The sequence below is a fragment of the Acinonyx jubatus genome, chromosome B3 (genome assembly GCF_027475565.1).
Source record: "Acinonyx jubatus isolate Ajub_Pintada_27869175 chromosome B3, VMU_Ajub_asm_v1.0, whole genome shotgun sequence".
NCBI lineage: Eukaryota > Metazoa > Chordata > Mammalia > Carnivora > Felidae > Acinonyx > Acinonyx jubatus.
This window is the reverse complement of record NC_069386.1, coordinates 53098616-53115326: the sequence shown is the minus strand read 5'-3', so window position 1 is coordinate 53115326 and position 16711 is coordinate 53098616. Positions and strand designations below refer to the sequence as shown.

The 16711-nt window shown below is 40.3% G+C and overlaps 1 protein-coding gene across 7 annotated transcripts in view; it reads right to left on the bottom strand.

Annotated features, from left to right (window-relative positions):
• Positions 1 to 16711, bottom strand: part of ATP8B4 (ATPase phospholipid transporting 8B4 (putative)) — a 252542-nt gene that overhangs the window by 28095 nt on the left and 207736 nt on the right. For 6 of the 7 annotated variants that reach the window (XM_027067227.2, XM_053224036.1, XM_015063454.3 and 3 more), the window contains 3 exons: positions 15526 to 15670; positions 12538 to 12721; positions 11720 to 11943 (listed from right to left, as the gene is read on the bottom strand). In XM_027067227.2, the coding sequence (XP_026923028.2) occupies positions 11720 to 11943; positions 12538 to 12721; positions 15526 to 15670 (553 nt within the window). The remainder of the gene's footprint in view (positions 1 to 11719; positions 11944 to 12537; positions 12722 to 15525; positions 15671 to 16711) is intronic. The other variant, XM_053224039.1, reaches the window with a different exon arrangement.

Sequence of the window (16711 nt, the reverse complement as noted above, 5' to 3'; positions counted from 1 at the left end):
ATGTGCACTGGCTTAACACAGTTTAGGCTTTAGGGGCTGCCACAAAAATTAAAGTCATAAGCAGTATTTCTTCTACAATAGACTTCTTTGCTTCTTGTAACGGATCTCTAACTACTTAAATGGTTATCCTAGTAAATACGTTCCTCTTCTCCTTAAGGTCCTTAGATAACCTCAGAAAGTTTTTAAGTCCCTCTCTGGTGACTAGGACTAGCTGGGTGGGACACACTAGCCCAGATGACAACCCACATGGAACTCATCCGGGCTTCTCCCCTTCAAGACATGCTCAAGCCCTCTACCACCTATCTCCACCACTTCCATCTCAAACACACATGCTCACACACGTAGGTTTCCCAGATGCCCCCAAGAGATGGAGGAGGTAGAGAAAGGAGGGAAAATGGCTACTTTGGAGCCTCTGATGTGGGAAGCATTCTGGTCTGAGACTAGACCAGTCAAATGGCGGCAGCACTCTGATTTTGGGTGACTCAAATTATAAACAAAAGTTCTGTGTAAAAGTATCTGTCCTAGGGCTCTTGGACTCCTAGGGACAGCCATACCCCCCCTCTAGTTCCAAATTTTCTTTTCCCATGTCCAATACTCTGAATAAGAGATAAAAGCCATGCTTCTGTGAGATACCACTAGTCTGTTTGGAAACATGTGTCTCTTCACAGATCAGAAAAAAAAAAAAAGGGAGAGAAGAGTTCTCCATTTTTCCAACTTTCCCGTTTTCCTTAAGGAAAGCTTCTCCTTGCTCCCTTCTTTGTGGAAGCAATTTATCAACCTTATCAACCATTTTATATAGAGTAAAAATACTCCAGCTACAAATTACAATCTAACAGCTTGAGGAATACACAATCTGTGATTTATAGAAAACCACATTTAAATATACCTTAATAAGGCTCTTAAACACCTACCAAGGGCTTTCTACTCTGAGACCATTGGCTTAGCTCCTTGTTCAAATGACAGGATAGACTACCATGTACCTCCCCTCTGCCTTTTGCTGTGTGTTGTAGAGGAAAGCTATATAATGATATTTTTCTTTCTGGCCTTAAAAAATATTTTTCATTTAAAGAAAACACATTGAGGAATAAGTATGAGGTGCTCAGTCTCAGCACATCTGTTACTGATTTGTGTAATTAACAGAAACCCACTAGCAGGAGCCAGGAAGAATGGCCCCAGCCTAAGCACCCACCCCTCCCCAGGTTTTCCACAGAGCACATCTGGAAGGCAAAGGGGAAAGGAACCACCATGCCAGGTTGAGATGGACTCACAGGTAACCACAACCATGAAGTCATCAAAGCCTGGAGATTAGTCGCACTCTAAAATTTTACTTCCAAATTTTTTGAGGTTTCTTATATTGTTTGACAGAACGAAAGTTTTTCTTGATTTGACAAGATAATTGTTTCCATATCACAGCAGAATAAAAAAAAAACATACACAGCTCTGTATCTCACTGACAATGATAAATCATCATCAGATAATATCACCCCTTGAGTACCGGTGCCAGTAGTTGCATAGTTGCAGACGTGAATTTCCTAAATAGGACTTCAACCAATGGTGGGGTGGTTTTTATTTTTTGGTTCTGTCCCTGGTGGGGGATGGTTCATCTTTCTTAAAAATCCTGAGGTATAGGGTGCTTTTAAAATAAGTTACTCATAGGGGCGCCTGGGTGGCGCAGTCGGTTAAGCGTCCGACTTCAGCCAGGTCACGATCTCGCCGTCCGGGAGTTCGAGCCACGTGTCAGGCTCTGGGCTGATGGCTCAGAGCCTGGAGCCTGTTTCCGATTCTGTGTCTCCCTCTCTCTCTGCCCCTCCCCCGTTCATGCTCTGTCTCTCTCTGTCCCAAAAATAAATAAACGTTGAAAAAAAATTAAAAAAAATAAAATAAAATAAGTTACTCATATAAGTGGTGTAGACAGGCCCACAGTGGATTCCATGAAAGCCATGCAGGCTTTGATAACAGATTGGGATAATGCATGTTGTTAAAAAAGGGTCCATGATTCAGTTTAGAGTTTTATCTGACCTTTATCCAAACTCCTCTGATCCAGACACTTTGTTGGAAATCTCACCAGGATATATTATATTTAAATTCTCTCTCAGAGGCAGTTTGGTAGAAGTGTTTGCTGGCAAAAGAAAAAAAAATTACCTCAAGCTTCTAGATGATTCCAGAAGGCAGTCTGCCCTTTCTAAGGGCCTAAGCTCTGGGAGACACCACTCAAGACATTAGCTCTCTCCCTCAATAAGAGCGGATTTTCTCTTCATAGTCACATTGTACTGAGTGTTGTTAGATATTTCTCCTTTAGATATCAAATAAAGCAAACAATTTGCCTGACTAGGGGTTGGGTGAAAACATTTTTTGAAGGAAAGAGTTTATGGCCATTCTCTCTTCCAAGTCTATGACAATTAGCCCACTTATCAAACAGAGTAGAGAGAACACTGAAGAGAGAGTCAGAAGATGTGGAGTCCAGTCCCAGCCTTACACACCACTGATCCTCAGATCTTGCAGGGCTCAGGCTCCTCCTCTGTAAAAGGAGGGGCTGGACTCAATATCTGTAACATTCCCTGACAGAGTAAAGATTCTACATTTCAACAAAACAGACACTTTTGGTTCTGTGTCCCAGCTGTTTCCCCAAAGAAAGTCCACCCAGCAAGGCAAGTGAAAGGAGTGTAATCCTTCCCAAGCAGATTCTTTCCCCATGTGTCCCAAAGCAACCACAACAGAGGCAGGCACTGAAATTAACCAGGGGAAAGTCCACAAACCAAGTACAAACCAGCCTGTATCACATCAACATCCATCTGAGATGTCCTAAGGCTACCACCATCCAACAGGCAATCAATGGTCCCACCCCCAGCCCCTTGGAGCTTTGCACACCACAGCTGGATTGGCTTGCACATCTGCCCCAGCCCACCTACCAGGATGGGACATTGATGGGAATCTCTTGGAGCTATCTTCAGAGAATAAGATCTTGGATAAAATTCACCAGGCCCCCAGAGACAGGCCAACGTAGTCAAGAAAGAGCACATGTCACTTCATTAAGAAATTAAACTGGTGTTTTTAAAAGTCAACACTGTGTCTAAGAAAGCACAATCTGTTTACATTTGATCGATGTTTTCAGCTGCAGAGTGGCTTACTTCAAAGCAATCTATTGAGAGGTGCGGGAAAGGAGTACTGAAGTGCTTATGAATCATATTGGGATTAGACAGGGTTGGCCCCAAAGATGTGGCTCATCCATGACAAATTTAATTCAAAAAAAGTCTTGTGGAAAAATTCTAATTTTCCATCAAAAGTGACTATGGAGTTATTCAACATCAGTTTCACATTTATGAAAATAAAATCATTTCCAAACTGTAAGTTCCCTAAGGGTAGGAACTGCATCCCTCTGGTTCATTCTGGTATCCTTGGAGAGCACTTGGCCCTCAACTGGCCCTCAGTTTATTCTTGTTAAATGAATGAAAATTCAAAGACTCTAGACTGGTGTGTCAGAGGATGTGTGTGTGAGCCTCACTCCTGTCAGGACTGGACGGACAAGCGACTGGGGGTCGGGCCTCCCAAGAAAGGGCCTCTAAACTCATGCCTGCTATTCTGAAATCTGGAAGGCTCCTGAATTTTTATTACTATTGGCTCCATTTCACCGTGGATCTTTCAATTCCACTGAAGCAACATAAGAGAGAGATGGCAGAGGTGGGAAGATCTCAGATGGCTTTCACTGACAGACTGGAAGTAAGTGTTTATCTAATAGGTGTAGGGGCTACTAAAGCTGTATCACCCAATGCATGGCTTTGAAGCCTAGCCAACTACATGATTTCAACTGGGGGAAAGAAGCATCATTGAAAAAATGTCCCCTATTTAAAAATTCTCATTTTCTGTAGACTAGTGTCTCTCCCAAATATGTTGTTTTATTTTCAGTTGCCTCATTTGCAGCATATTGTCTTTGGGAAAACATGGCAAAGAAAAAAAGCCAAAAGATTTTTCAGTTAAACCTGTTGCTAATCAGGACCTTCTAGAGAAAGACAGGGAATGGTAAAGACAACAGTCCCTACCGTTCCCAGTTCCATATCCATGTCACCCTCACAGCCAGTCCCCAGATTGCTAGCACACCAGGGCACACACATGCGGGTGGGGCTGGGAAACAACACAGGCCTCATCGTCATAGTGGCATGACACCTTTTCTACAAGACATGTCTTGCTATACATACTACTGTTAAGATGCCCACACACACCAATGCCATGTGGTTTTTAAAGTGTTTCTAAATGAGTTGGTTTTAAATGGAATTTTAGAAATTGAAAAGAGATTTCAAATTGAACTACTCTTCAGGTCAGTTGGAAAGTGTTCAGTTATGAGGGAAGGGCTTTTCTCCTAGTCCTCTACTGACTCACACCTTTATACAAGCTAGTCCCTAAATCCCCGCAGGTAGCAAGACTTAACACCTTCAGACCTCCACTGAATTTTGAAAATATTCATAGGCTCACTTGAGATTTACCAAGCCAGATCCTCACACATTTCTCCTTTTCCCATGTTCTCATGTTAACTTCCATTATAGTTTTCTGTTGAACCTATTCATCCATTTCTTTATTCCCTGGATGAGAAAATGAGTTCCAGGTGGGTAGGACACTTGTCCTATTCATCATTTTGTTTTCTCTTCCAAGATGGTAAACAAATACTCCTATTAGCAATTTGACATTGTTGTGTGACTCACAGCTATGGGGAAGGAATGAATTATTGAACTTAAAATAGAAACAACTTAAATGTTCATAAATCAGAATTGTCAAATGATTTATAATAAGTCCATGTTTCAGAATGCCATTAACAAAAATAACATTTTTTTTAAAGAATGTAAAACCAGAAGTGTTTCTCAAAATGTGATAAGTCTTCTTGTTTGTTTTTTAAAGTTTATTTATTTTGAGAGACAGCATGAGTGGGGGAGGGGCAGAGACCCAGGGAGAGAAGTAATCTTAAGCAAGCTCCATGCTGTGAGCAGAGCCCAATGCTGGGCTTGAACCCATGAAACCATGAGATCATGACCTAAGCTGAAACCAAGAGCCAGATGCTCAACCAACTAAGCCACCCAGGTGCCCCAGGTTTTGGTTTTTTGTTTTGTTTTTGTTTCTTTTTTGAATGAGAAAGATACAAAGAGTATGGTCTCCAATATATAAAAGTTGATATATAGATATATATATCTAGAGATATATATATATCTAGAGATATATATATAGAGAGATATATAGATATATATCTTTAATGTTTGTTTATTTATTTTGGAGAGAGACAGAGACAGAATGCGAGTGGGTTGGGGCAGAGAGAGGGAGGCACAGAATCCGAAGCAGGCTTCAGGCTCCGAGCTGTCAGCACAGAGCCCGACGCAGGGCTTGAACTCACGAGCTGTGAGTTCATGACCTGAGCCAAAGTCAGATGCTCAACTGACTGACCCACCCAGGCACCCCAAAATCTGACTCTTAACATACTATTTATTGTGGCATCATTATTGATGCCAAGATTAGACCACATGGGGAATTAACATTCTTTTTTTTTTTTAATTTTTTTTTAATTCTTTTTTTAACGTTTATTTATTTTTGAGACAGAGACAGAACATGAACGGGGAAGGGGCAGAGAGAGAGGGAGACACAGAATCGGAAGCAGGCTCCAGGCTCTGAGCCATCAGCCCAGAGCCCGACGTGGGGCTCAAACTCACAGACCATGAGATCGTGACCTGAGCTGAAGTCGGACACTTAACCGACTGAGCCACCCAGGGGCCCCGGGAATTAACATTCTTATAAAACTAAGGCAGCAAAGGCCTGAATCCTTAGTGTGAAAGTGAAGGAAGAACAAATCTTCACACTAAAAGGGGCTGCCTATGTCAACCTTGGCACTAGCTAAAGGAAGAGACAAAAAGTTTCATCTGAAAATTTGAACCACAGATGATATTCATCAGAGTTTGCAATTCAAATTCAAAAAGTCCTGGAACAGAGAAAAAGGTCTCAGGTAGGCAGTATCCCCAGAGAACTGGCAGAAGCCACAAAAATGCTCTCTGGAAAAAAAAGGGATTTCAGGAGTGATGTCATCAAGATGGCAATGCAAATCCTCCCCACTTTCAGTCTCCCTGACAAGAATACCAACAAGCACCTACATACAGACAAGACACCATTGTGAAAATCCCAGAACCAGGACCTGAAGCGAAAGCATACTACATTAGATGGGCAAGAGGAGCAACTCCACAGTGACCACACCCCCCTCCACAAGGCTAGCACAGTGCCTTACTAAGACAGCCCCTTGGGCCTATGGTTTCTCCAGTGGGAAAAATACAACCTAAGGAGGACATCCAGCTCCCCCAGCATTGCATGACACTTCCTAATAGTCCCACTCAGGTCTTGCCTCGTGGGGATTACTGGGGGAATCTGCAGGGCTCAGCCACTGAGGATCAGATGGAGATGGAGATGGGAGGTGAGGCTTATGATAACCAGCACTCAGATATTAATGGACCTCATTCCTACTTGCAGCAGCACTGGAGCAGAGATCCCTGCTGGGGATTCTGCCAAGGGCAGAGCCAAGTCTGTGGCTATGTCTAGTCGAGGAGCTTGGTTGGCAGTTCTGCCTGATTTGAATACCCAGCCAATGAGCTGTATTTGCCATGGAGCCCAGCCTATGATCCCACCTAGGCAGGGAAGAAAATTCACAGCTCCACCCAACTGCTGAGTACAGCCCCCAGCCCCACCCAACCAGAGACCCCAGATATCCCTGAGGCCCATCCTACAGCCCTGTTTATGCAGGAACCCAAGCCAGCAGCCTTTCCCCCTGACAGTTCACCATGGCCCCATATAACCAGGGACCCTGAATAGTGACCCTAGGAAGCCTCAAAGCCCAGTCCTTGGAATCACCCAGCCAGGGAACCCAGCCTATAAGCCCACCCTTAGCAGAGTTCAGCCTGCAGAACTGCTCAACTTCTGAACACAGCCTTCAGCCCTATCCTGCCAGGGAGCCGAGCCAGTGACCCCACCCAATCCTGGGCACAGCCTGCAGTCCTATCTGATCAGGGAGACCAAATAGTTACCCAGCCCAATTTGGGAGCACACTCTGTGGGCCCACCTAATCACAAGGCATAGGCCGAGGCCCCACCCAATCACAAAGCCTTGCCTACAATGCTGCATGAACACAGGATCTAGCCAATAGTACCATCTGGTCAGGGAGCATAGCCCGAGACCTCATTCAAACATGAACAATTCCAGATCCTAGCCTGTAGCACTGCCCAATCAAAGAGCCCAGCAAGGGACAGTCCCTCTGACCTCAGAGCACAGAAGTGACTAGAGACTTGGAGGAAGCCCCACCTGCCCACAGATGCTGCCAGCTGACCCATCTGGTACCCCAATGGAGCTGAGCTGTCTTTCCTTGCTAAAGCAAACCTGTAAAGTATGGAAATGGAGACGACCTGCTCAAATGTGCAGATACCAACTCAAAGAATCAAGGTCATGAAAATTAGGTAAATAACACTACCAAAGGAAACTAATAAAGCTCCAATAACTGAATGTAAAGAAATGGAGATCTATGAACTAAAAAAAATTCAGAATGATCCTCTTAAAGATGGTCAGCGAACTATAAGAACACACAATTAAATGAAATTAGGAAAACAATGCATGAATAAAATGAGAAGTTCAACAAAGAAAGAGAAATAATCAAACAAACAGAAATCCTAGCCTGAAGAATATAGACTGACCTGAAGAATTTAATGGAGGACATCAATAACAGACTCAACCAAGCAGAAGAAAGAATTGGTGAACAAAAACATGGATCATTTCACATTTTCCAGTCAAACTCATAGAAACACAAAGTATAATAGAGGTTTCCAGTGGCTGGAGGGAGGGAAAAATGGGCAGTTTTTTTTCAATGGGTATAGAGTGTCAGTTTTACAAGATGAAAAATTTCTGGAGATCTGTTGCACAATGTATTGTTGTGAATGTACTTAACACCATTGAATTCTATACTTGAAAATGGTTAAGATGTGTTTTAAATTTTATGTTATGTGTTTTTAATCACAATTAAACTTTTTTAAAGTATTTTAAAAATAACTGATATAGACCATGATTATATAACCTACTTCATATGGTTATTGCAAATATTGAGCTAATACAGGCAAAAAATTTAAACAATGCCTGGTACATACTAAGTGCTACTTAAGTGTTAACTATAATTGCAATTTGCTTTTATCTCTACTTGTTAGTGTCGACAATATGATTCCACCTAGAAGATGACACCATAGTGTTGACGCCATTATACGAGCATTGTCACTGACTTGCTGCCTTTTCCTCTCCAACAGAAGGTTACAAATTACTACTTGCCACTCTCATGACAAGCCTATCTACTTCTCTGACAAGTCTGAAAATAGAACCTTGAATTCTCCACTGTGTGGACAGCTAATAAAATTTGTGAGATCACACTTTGCCATGTCCACTAAGAATGCACCTCTTAGACATCCTTCACCATGCCTGGGATACAAGCACCAGCAGACAACCACAGTCTGACACATACCAGGGACTTAGTAAATAGTCATCCAATGAATGAAAGTTTGAAATAGTGGGACCAATGGATCTTATTCAATAAGTCTAAGCCTGGGTCCCAATTTGATCAAATCATCACAAAAATGAGGGCAAAATAGATAGCTGTCCAGGATTCTTCCTCAGTAGCTCAAGTGGTTTTATGAGGTGATTGCTCCTCTGCCTAAAGAGGATTTTCCCTGCTCTATTTAAATCAACCAAAACCTACGCAAAACAAAATAAACCTGGAAATCCACTGCTTTTCCTATAATGAAGCAATATACAAATAATTAAGAAATACATCATTTGTGGCCCAATTAACTTCGTATTAACCCAATACAACACACACACAAAACATCATTCTGCATTCTGAAATCAATGCCATAATCACACTGAGATCTTAAGACACAAGCCCCTCTCCCACCATGCTGGTCAGACTGTATACATTTACATGGACCAGACGTAGAGCCTGCAGAGGCAGCCCTGGGTTCAGGGAAAGGAAGTAGCAACCTGAAGGAGTGACTGGAGGCATATCTGAATGACTCTCCTTGCTGCATCTACCTCAAGCACACAAAAGGTTCTAGAAACACCCAACAACATGAAATGGCCAGATGCTTCTATATGCCAGGTTCCATTCAAGATTATGGATGGTACAGATGATTCAGACATGCTTCCTTTCCTCATGAAGCTTATGGTAAGCTGGATAAAACACAATAGCCTAGGTAAACTGAGAAAAGCAACTCTCTGACCTGAAACAGACCCCCCCTTTTTTCCTGACCCTGTATTAGTGCATATATAACCTCAGGGGTGAAGGCTTTTGTAGGATGGGTAAAGAGATTCTAAGCTCTCTGGAAAAATTCTATTTTGGTGATAAGTTGTTTGCTAAACTGGCCCCTCCTCCTCAGGAAAGGTGAATGGAGTCTAGCATGGACTAAACAAAAAGTCAGCAGACTGGAGTTCATTCCGGGCTCTGAGTTCAAGGAAACATACCTTTGGACTTTCTTCTATATTGGCCAGTCTTGTGGTTCTCAAAATATGGTCCCCCACCTGCAACATCAGCATCTCCCAGTGAAACTGTCAGAAATGCAAATTCTTGGGCTTTACCTCAGACCTACTGAATCAGAAACTTGGGTGGGGCCCAAGGAAATGTGCTTTAAAAGCCCTTCAAGTGATTCCCATGCATGTTCAAGTTTGATAGCTCCTGGTCCAGCCCAACTAACCAGCACAGGAAAGCACACAGAGGGTCAGTCAGGACTGACCATGGTCAAGTAAAGATTGTGCAATTAACTAGAGATTTTGGTGGAAGGAAGGAAGGAAGGAAGGAAGGAAGGAAGGAAGGAAGGAAGGAAAGAAGGAAAGAAAAAGAAAGAAAGAAAGAAAGAAAGAAAGAAAGAAAGAAAGAAAGAAAGAAAGAAAAGGAGGAAGGGAGGGAGGGAAAGAAGGGGAGGGAGGGAAAGAAGGGAAGGAAGGAGGGAAGGAAGGAAGACAGACAAGAAATATGCTAAGTTGAACCAAACATTTAAGAAACCTAATCATAGACCAGTGGGGTGTCTTACAACTGGCTTTAATCATCAGATACTCAGGTTTTTAGAACAATCATTGTTCTCTCTTGCTGTTCTCTTTCAAAAGGTAAATACTGGTGACAGGATTGAAAATCTAGTTGCTTAACATCTGACTCTGACAAGTTTTATCAGATCTTGAAAGCAGAGCAGAAAATCACCTAAATGTAGAGGTTAAAAGTCACTGAACATTAGTTTCCAACTTCACAGTTTAACAAAGAAAACTCTGGCAAGTAAACTTGCTATCCAAGCTCCATGTGTCTATAAACATAAATCACTGACCACTCTTCTGTATCCTAAGAGGCCTAAATGAGAGTACAGGCGTCCCTCCGTAGTTCAGGACGTAGTTTCAAAAGCCCCCAAACCTTTGCACTATGAAAGCTGGATCTCTTGGAAGCACGGCTTAGCAAATAGTCTTGCTTCATTTTTATGTGGAGGAGAAGTCCCCAGCCTAGGAAGGCACAGGCCACATTCTCACATTTGTTTTTGTTGGACAAGGTGAGATTATGAGCAAGTAAGTCCCTCTCCAGCCTTCTCTGAACTAAGGCTAAGAAAACTGAGCACTAAATTTTTGAAAAACTAAAATCAAGATTTTGCTTTACTTCAATGTCTGGAGATTACAAAAAATATCAACAAAAATATTAACAGAGTCTGCTTTTAGTTCTGGGTATATTATCCTTAAAAGAGAACATTAGGAATGCGTATAGGTGTGCCTCATTTTAAGAAATCTCAACCTCACAGATAAAGGGAAAAATGTATGAAACCACTATTTATATAGGCACCTGTTTGGTACCCCTAAATAACTATCTTTTAAAATGGATATGAGTAGATGCACATGGGTGCCTCAGTCGGTTAAGCACCCAACTCTTGATTTTGGCTCAGGTCATGATCACATGGTTCGTAAGATGGAGCCCTGCATCGGTCTCTGCATGGGCAACCCAAACCCTGCTTAGGATTCTCTCTCCCTATCTTGGCCCCTCCCTTGCTTGTGTTCTCTGTCTCTCTCAAAATACATAAATAACCATTAAAAAATAATAAAAATATAAAATGGATATGAATAGATAGAAAAATAGAATCCTAATTCCTAATTTATCAATTGCTAATTTTTCTTCTTTGTTACAAACAGTATCTATTTTATCAATTTTTATCTGATGAAGTGCTGTCAAACAGCCTTGATGTCAAGGTATCAATTATTTCTCCCTAATATAAAACTTATTTGCTCTCAGCCCACATACAGTCAATGTGTTGGGTGAGTGACCATCTTCCCAAAAGAGATACATCAACATTTCTTGTTAGTGTTTCTTAGTCTTCTGTTCTGAATTAAAGCTCCACATCAAGTTTATGAGCGATCATACCAAAATATTTCAATAAAAATTAAAATGCTCAAGAAGGAGTACTCATTGGTTACATATACATATATATAACAAATAAATAAAATTCCAGATAAATGTATATTGTTTTGTGTTTAAACCTCAAGTCAACTATAAATTACCTATTTGTCATATTGTGATTTGTATTAGACATATACAAAAATGCTCTCTATCAATAAAGAGCCATGAAGAACAGTCATTTGCAATTCAGGGGGATCTAATAAAAGAAAGAAAAGTGCTTTTTTTTTTTTTTTTTTTTTTTTTACCAACCTGGGCTGAGAAGCCGCAGAAGAAACCAAACCAGAAATGCACAAGTGTGAATGCAAAATTCTTATAGAAAAAATAGCATAAGAATTTGCACATTCGGAAATAGGACCACCTTCCATGAACAAGGAGAAGCCTTTGGAGGTATCTAAATTGTGCGAATGAATAGTCACTGGCTAAGACTGCCTGCATTCCTTCCTGACCGCTGATGCCAACACCAATGTGAGCACCTACAAAGGAAAAGAGGAACATTTTCATTCCCTGAACAAAGATACAATCTCTTTTATGTCATTCTTTACCTACAAAAATCTTACAGATATAGCACTTATATTTTTTTCACCTATATTATCTCATGGAACACTCATTAGTTAGGTATTTATTTTAATGTTGCAAAAGAGGAAAGTGGCACAAAAAGTTCAGTCATTTGCACGAAGTTTTACAGTTTGTAAGTGGCTAAACTGGGATTAAACCCAAGTGTTGGGACCGTGGATCCAGTGTTCATTCCTTACACCATAGCTAGTTATTATACAATATAAGGTGATCAATATCCTTTTCTAGCCTAAATCAATATCCTTTTCTAGTGTAAAAACACACAATATAAGGTGATTAATATCCTGTTTTAGCCTTTTTCTTTTAATTAAAGACAAAGTTGTTGTTGTTGTTTTTAATGAATGCTAGTAATGCTGAATGCATTGGATCCATAAAGTATTCATTTTAGAACTAGTGGGAAAATTAAATTACAGTGCAACCTCCATTACATCTTGCCAAATGCTGAACCCAAGGACTCCCACTATACAGCAGACCATACTGAATAATACCCTTACTTTTGATCATGCTGACATCATTGGCTCCATCACCTATGGCCAAAGTGACAGCATTTCTGTACTTCTTCACCAGCTCTACTACTTGGGCTTTCTGGAGTGGGGTGACTCGGCAGCAAACCACAGTCTTACACATGCAGGCAAGTTCTAGGAGATCACCCTTGATACCACTTTCTAGGGCATGGGCCTATGTTATTAAAAAAAAAAATCCACATTAGAACAAGAAATAATTAATGAGAGATGTCTTGTTTCTCAACTGATATATTTTCTAAACAGTTTAACTAAGTTTCAACAAGTCATTGTTGACCCAGAATCACATGAACAACTAACTAAAGATGAGTACAAAACTCCTACTAAGTGCCAAGGAATTTTAGAATGAAAAAAAAAAAGACACAATGCCCTTGTGTGTCCTCCTTAACACATTATCACGCTACATTGGTGAGATATAATCAAATGCCAGAAAATCTCCAGAATCCACTAAAAGAGAGAAAAGCAAAAGACTGAGCCTACCCACCATCTCACCAGGTTTAGAAAGAACTACATAACGATGATGACTTCTTTGTTCTAAGTGATGGAAGTTTTGTTTCCTTTGCATTGTTGTTTTGTATATTTAGTGTTTGTTGTTGTGGTTATTAATGGTTGGGCAAATGAAAAGCAGATGACCTGGAGATTAGTCCTTGAAAAACAAAGTGATTGAAACCAAGAGAAGCCTGTGCAAAAGGGTGGCATGCAACCTGTGTCTCAGGCAGGGTTCCCAACCAACTCCAGCCTTGCTCTTCTCCAAATAACCACAGCCTTTATGTATGCCAAGAAATGACTGGAAAGGAGAGCATAATCCTTTGCAGTTAACTGTGTGATTTGTTTTCTAGAAAACATCTCATTGTACGTTATTTAGTAAACACATTGAGAGGAAACAGGAATCCACCTCAACTTTGAGTCATCAGTATCTCTGAATGAATCTCTAGCAAGATATTCACAGCCTGTCACAATCTGGCCTCTATGTTTCTTTTGAGTTCTGGCTTCTACCACCATCTTTAAGTTTACTCTGTACTCCAATCATGCCAAAGTGCTTGTTTCCGTAACATGACAGGGTCTTTCTTGCCTCTGTGCCTTTGTACTTGTTGCTCCTGTGCTTGACAGCATCACTTCCTCCAAGAAGTCTTCCCTGACTTTCACACAAGGAACTAAATGTGTCTGTCTCTATGCTCCCAAAACTTTGTGTTCATTTCTGTATATAGTATTTGTCATACCACTTGAGATTAGCTCTCCTGCTAGATGGCAATCCCTAAAACAAGAACCGAGTTCTATTCACATCCTTATCCTCAAGCTCTAGCATCTTGACTTGAGCATGCTTAATAAATGTTCATGATATCAATGAAAGGATGGGTGAATAAATATAAAACATGACTCTGATGTAGAAAATTCTTACGTCAAGGCCTATGATTCCTAAGGGAATCTGTGAGTTAGCTTTCTCTTTCTGAAAGAGAAAGCATGTAACTGGTTTTCTTGCCCAGAATGGTCTCCTTTTCTCTTTCTTTTTCTTCTTTATTATCAACAAGTGAAAACCTAGAGTCAGACTCTTAGAAGGAAGAACCCAATTACATTCCACAAAGCATCAAGATTTAAGCAAACTGGAATCATGATTTACTTAAAAAAAAAAAAAAAGAAAGAAAGAAAAAGAAAAAAGCTTCTGACCATACCAGCAGAAATGTGGTCAATTCTCCTTAAATGAAAAATGACATTTCATGGTTTCATAAACTTCAGGCTTTGAAGCTGAAACGGTTCTTGAAGAGCATCTATCTTAGCTCTTCCTTTCAACAAATTTAGAGACAAAGGAAGAACAGTATATTTTATCACCTGGGTAGTCTAACCCACCACACACTGGCTTCTTTGAGCCTGAGGGAAAGTCAAAGCACCACTCATTAGGGATCTTTCCATAGTGTAGTCCCTGGGAAGTTCAGCCTGGAGGCCACCAGCTCCAACCCCCGTTGACAGGCTTATAATTTTCAGTTGCTGCTCATTTGTGCAAGGGAGAAGTTCGTGTCATCTGGACAAACTTTCAACTGAGCTTGGCCTGCAGCTGAGCTCTGTAACTTTCCATGGTGTAGAAGGCAACACATCATTACGTCTGGAATCCAGCTGGATAATGCTCTAAGCACTAAAAGCTAACAGACAGCTGATCACAAGGGGGAAAATAAAATATAGCCATATCCAACTTCTTTTGTCCTCTAAGAAACTGTCTACAAGAAGATACATTTATTTTCCAAACTCCAAAAGTGAAAAATGATCATCAAAGCTGGGGAAAGATGTGAGATTAGCTCTTTGGGCATATAAATGATAATTTCACTGGAGTGCAATCAGAGCTTTTGTCTTCTAAATTAGAAACTCAGAGGAGTGTTTTGATATTTGTTCAAGATTTGGAACCTGAACTACATTAAAAGCACAATGCAAGTTTATTCTATTACGACAAGAACCAGATTTCCTAATCAAAGCAAATTGTTTGGCATTGCTGTAAAATACTGCTATTTAGAAAAACCACCAGAGGTATCTTAATGGCAGTAATTTGGTGTGGTAATTATATGAAGATCAGGTTGTGCTCTGCCAAATCACAAACATCAGCAAAACAGTAATTGCAATACATCCAACAGTTGCGTTATTTTAATTAAATAACAGTGAGCTGTGACACTCTCCTTAGAAAAGCACTTAAACAATACTGCTAATGGTTTACAGTCACTCACATAAGATGGATATTCTGTGAATACAGTATTTCTTTGGAACCTCCCTTTCACTGTGGTGGTTCAAGCAATAATGTATGAAATATGTATCAGAAACTTCCTTTCCCCTTGCAAACAGGAAATCATCGTGTATACCCTCGTTTCTAGTAGTGTCATTTGTTTGGAAAACACAAAAGGAGATCTCATTACGACAGCACAAAAGAGACAATTATTGGAATAAAGGAAAAGAAAGAACAAGAGCCTTAAGCAAACTCACCAAACTGTGGCCATTGATGATTAAGGCATAATCTCCTGTTATGGTTTCTTCTACAACTGAGTCCAACTCCAGCTGCTGTTTTTCAAAAACTACATGGCCGTTGGAAAAACTTCTGTTTTGTTCAAACAAATTTTCCTTTGCTTTTCTTGAAGGAGAAGGGGGAAACAAATCATAACAAGTATACGGAGCATACCTATTACTCTGACAAGAGACTGGCCTGCAGGTAAATTCAGCTCATCACCAGTCAGATAGACTATGGCATAAGATTCCATTACAGGAAGCAAGTTGGATAGTTCTTTGTGATTGGAAGGCCATCGCAAATTTGCAAATTCGCAAATTCCAGGAAGTAGGAGTGTAAACATAATGAAAACAGAATCATTTTGAACATTTAAAATTACCTAAAATCCAAATTACCATCTTGAGCTGTGCTTCAACTAGATAATCTGGATACATTTGGTATATAAGGTTGTCTGTGCTTCAAAGACTTAAAAACCACTGGTCTGGCATGAAATATTGTTAAATAATAAAAAGGGAAAGACTAAAGATCTCCTGCAGAGATCTCATAGCAATTCTAGGGCATTAATATATAAAATAAATTCATTAATTTGCAGAAAATTGTCATATAATCTGGCTTAAAACAAGTCTTTCAAGAAGCACATTTTTTTAAAAAATGTGACAATAAAACTAAATGTTATTACAATATAATGGACTGTTTTAAGTGAAAATTGATTCATTGATTCAACAATGAATTGATTGTTTCAATGAATTGATTCATTGATTCAAACAATAGAATAAATCTCTGAGAAAGAAAATATAGACACCAAGGATAGAGGGTTGTTCTAAATGGAAACTCACCCCAGTGCCCTAGATCTAATTAGCAGTAGATTAATCCTGCTCACACTCATCCATCTCTGCTATTTAAGAAAAAGATTGTATGGTCACTTAACATACTTAGAAGATGCATTTTACTCTTCTCTTCAAAATGGACAGATAATGCCTTTAATGGAAGGGAAATTTCCTCTCCAAGGATATTTGGATGACAGGTTTTGAAGTAACATAGGGCAAGCTGACATGACTCCAGAACTTTCAACCATAACCAGAGAGCCACGTGGCAGATGCTCCCTCAAGATAAGTGCCAAAGCCAGCCATGAATACACTGGGCCACCACTTGTATATACAAAATGAG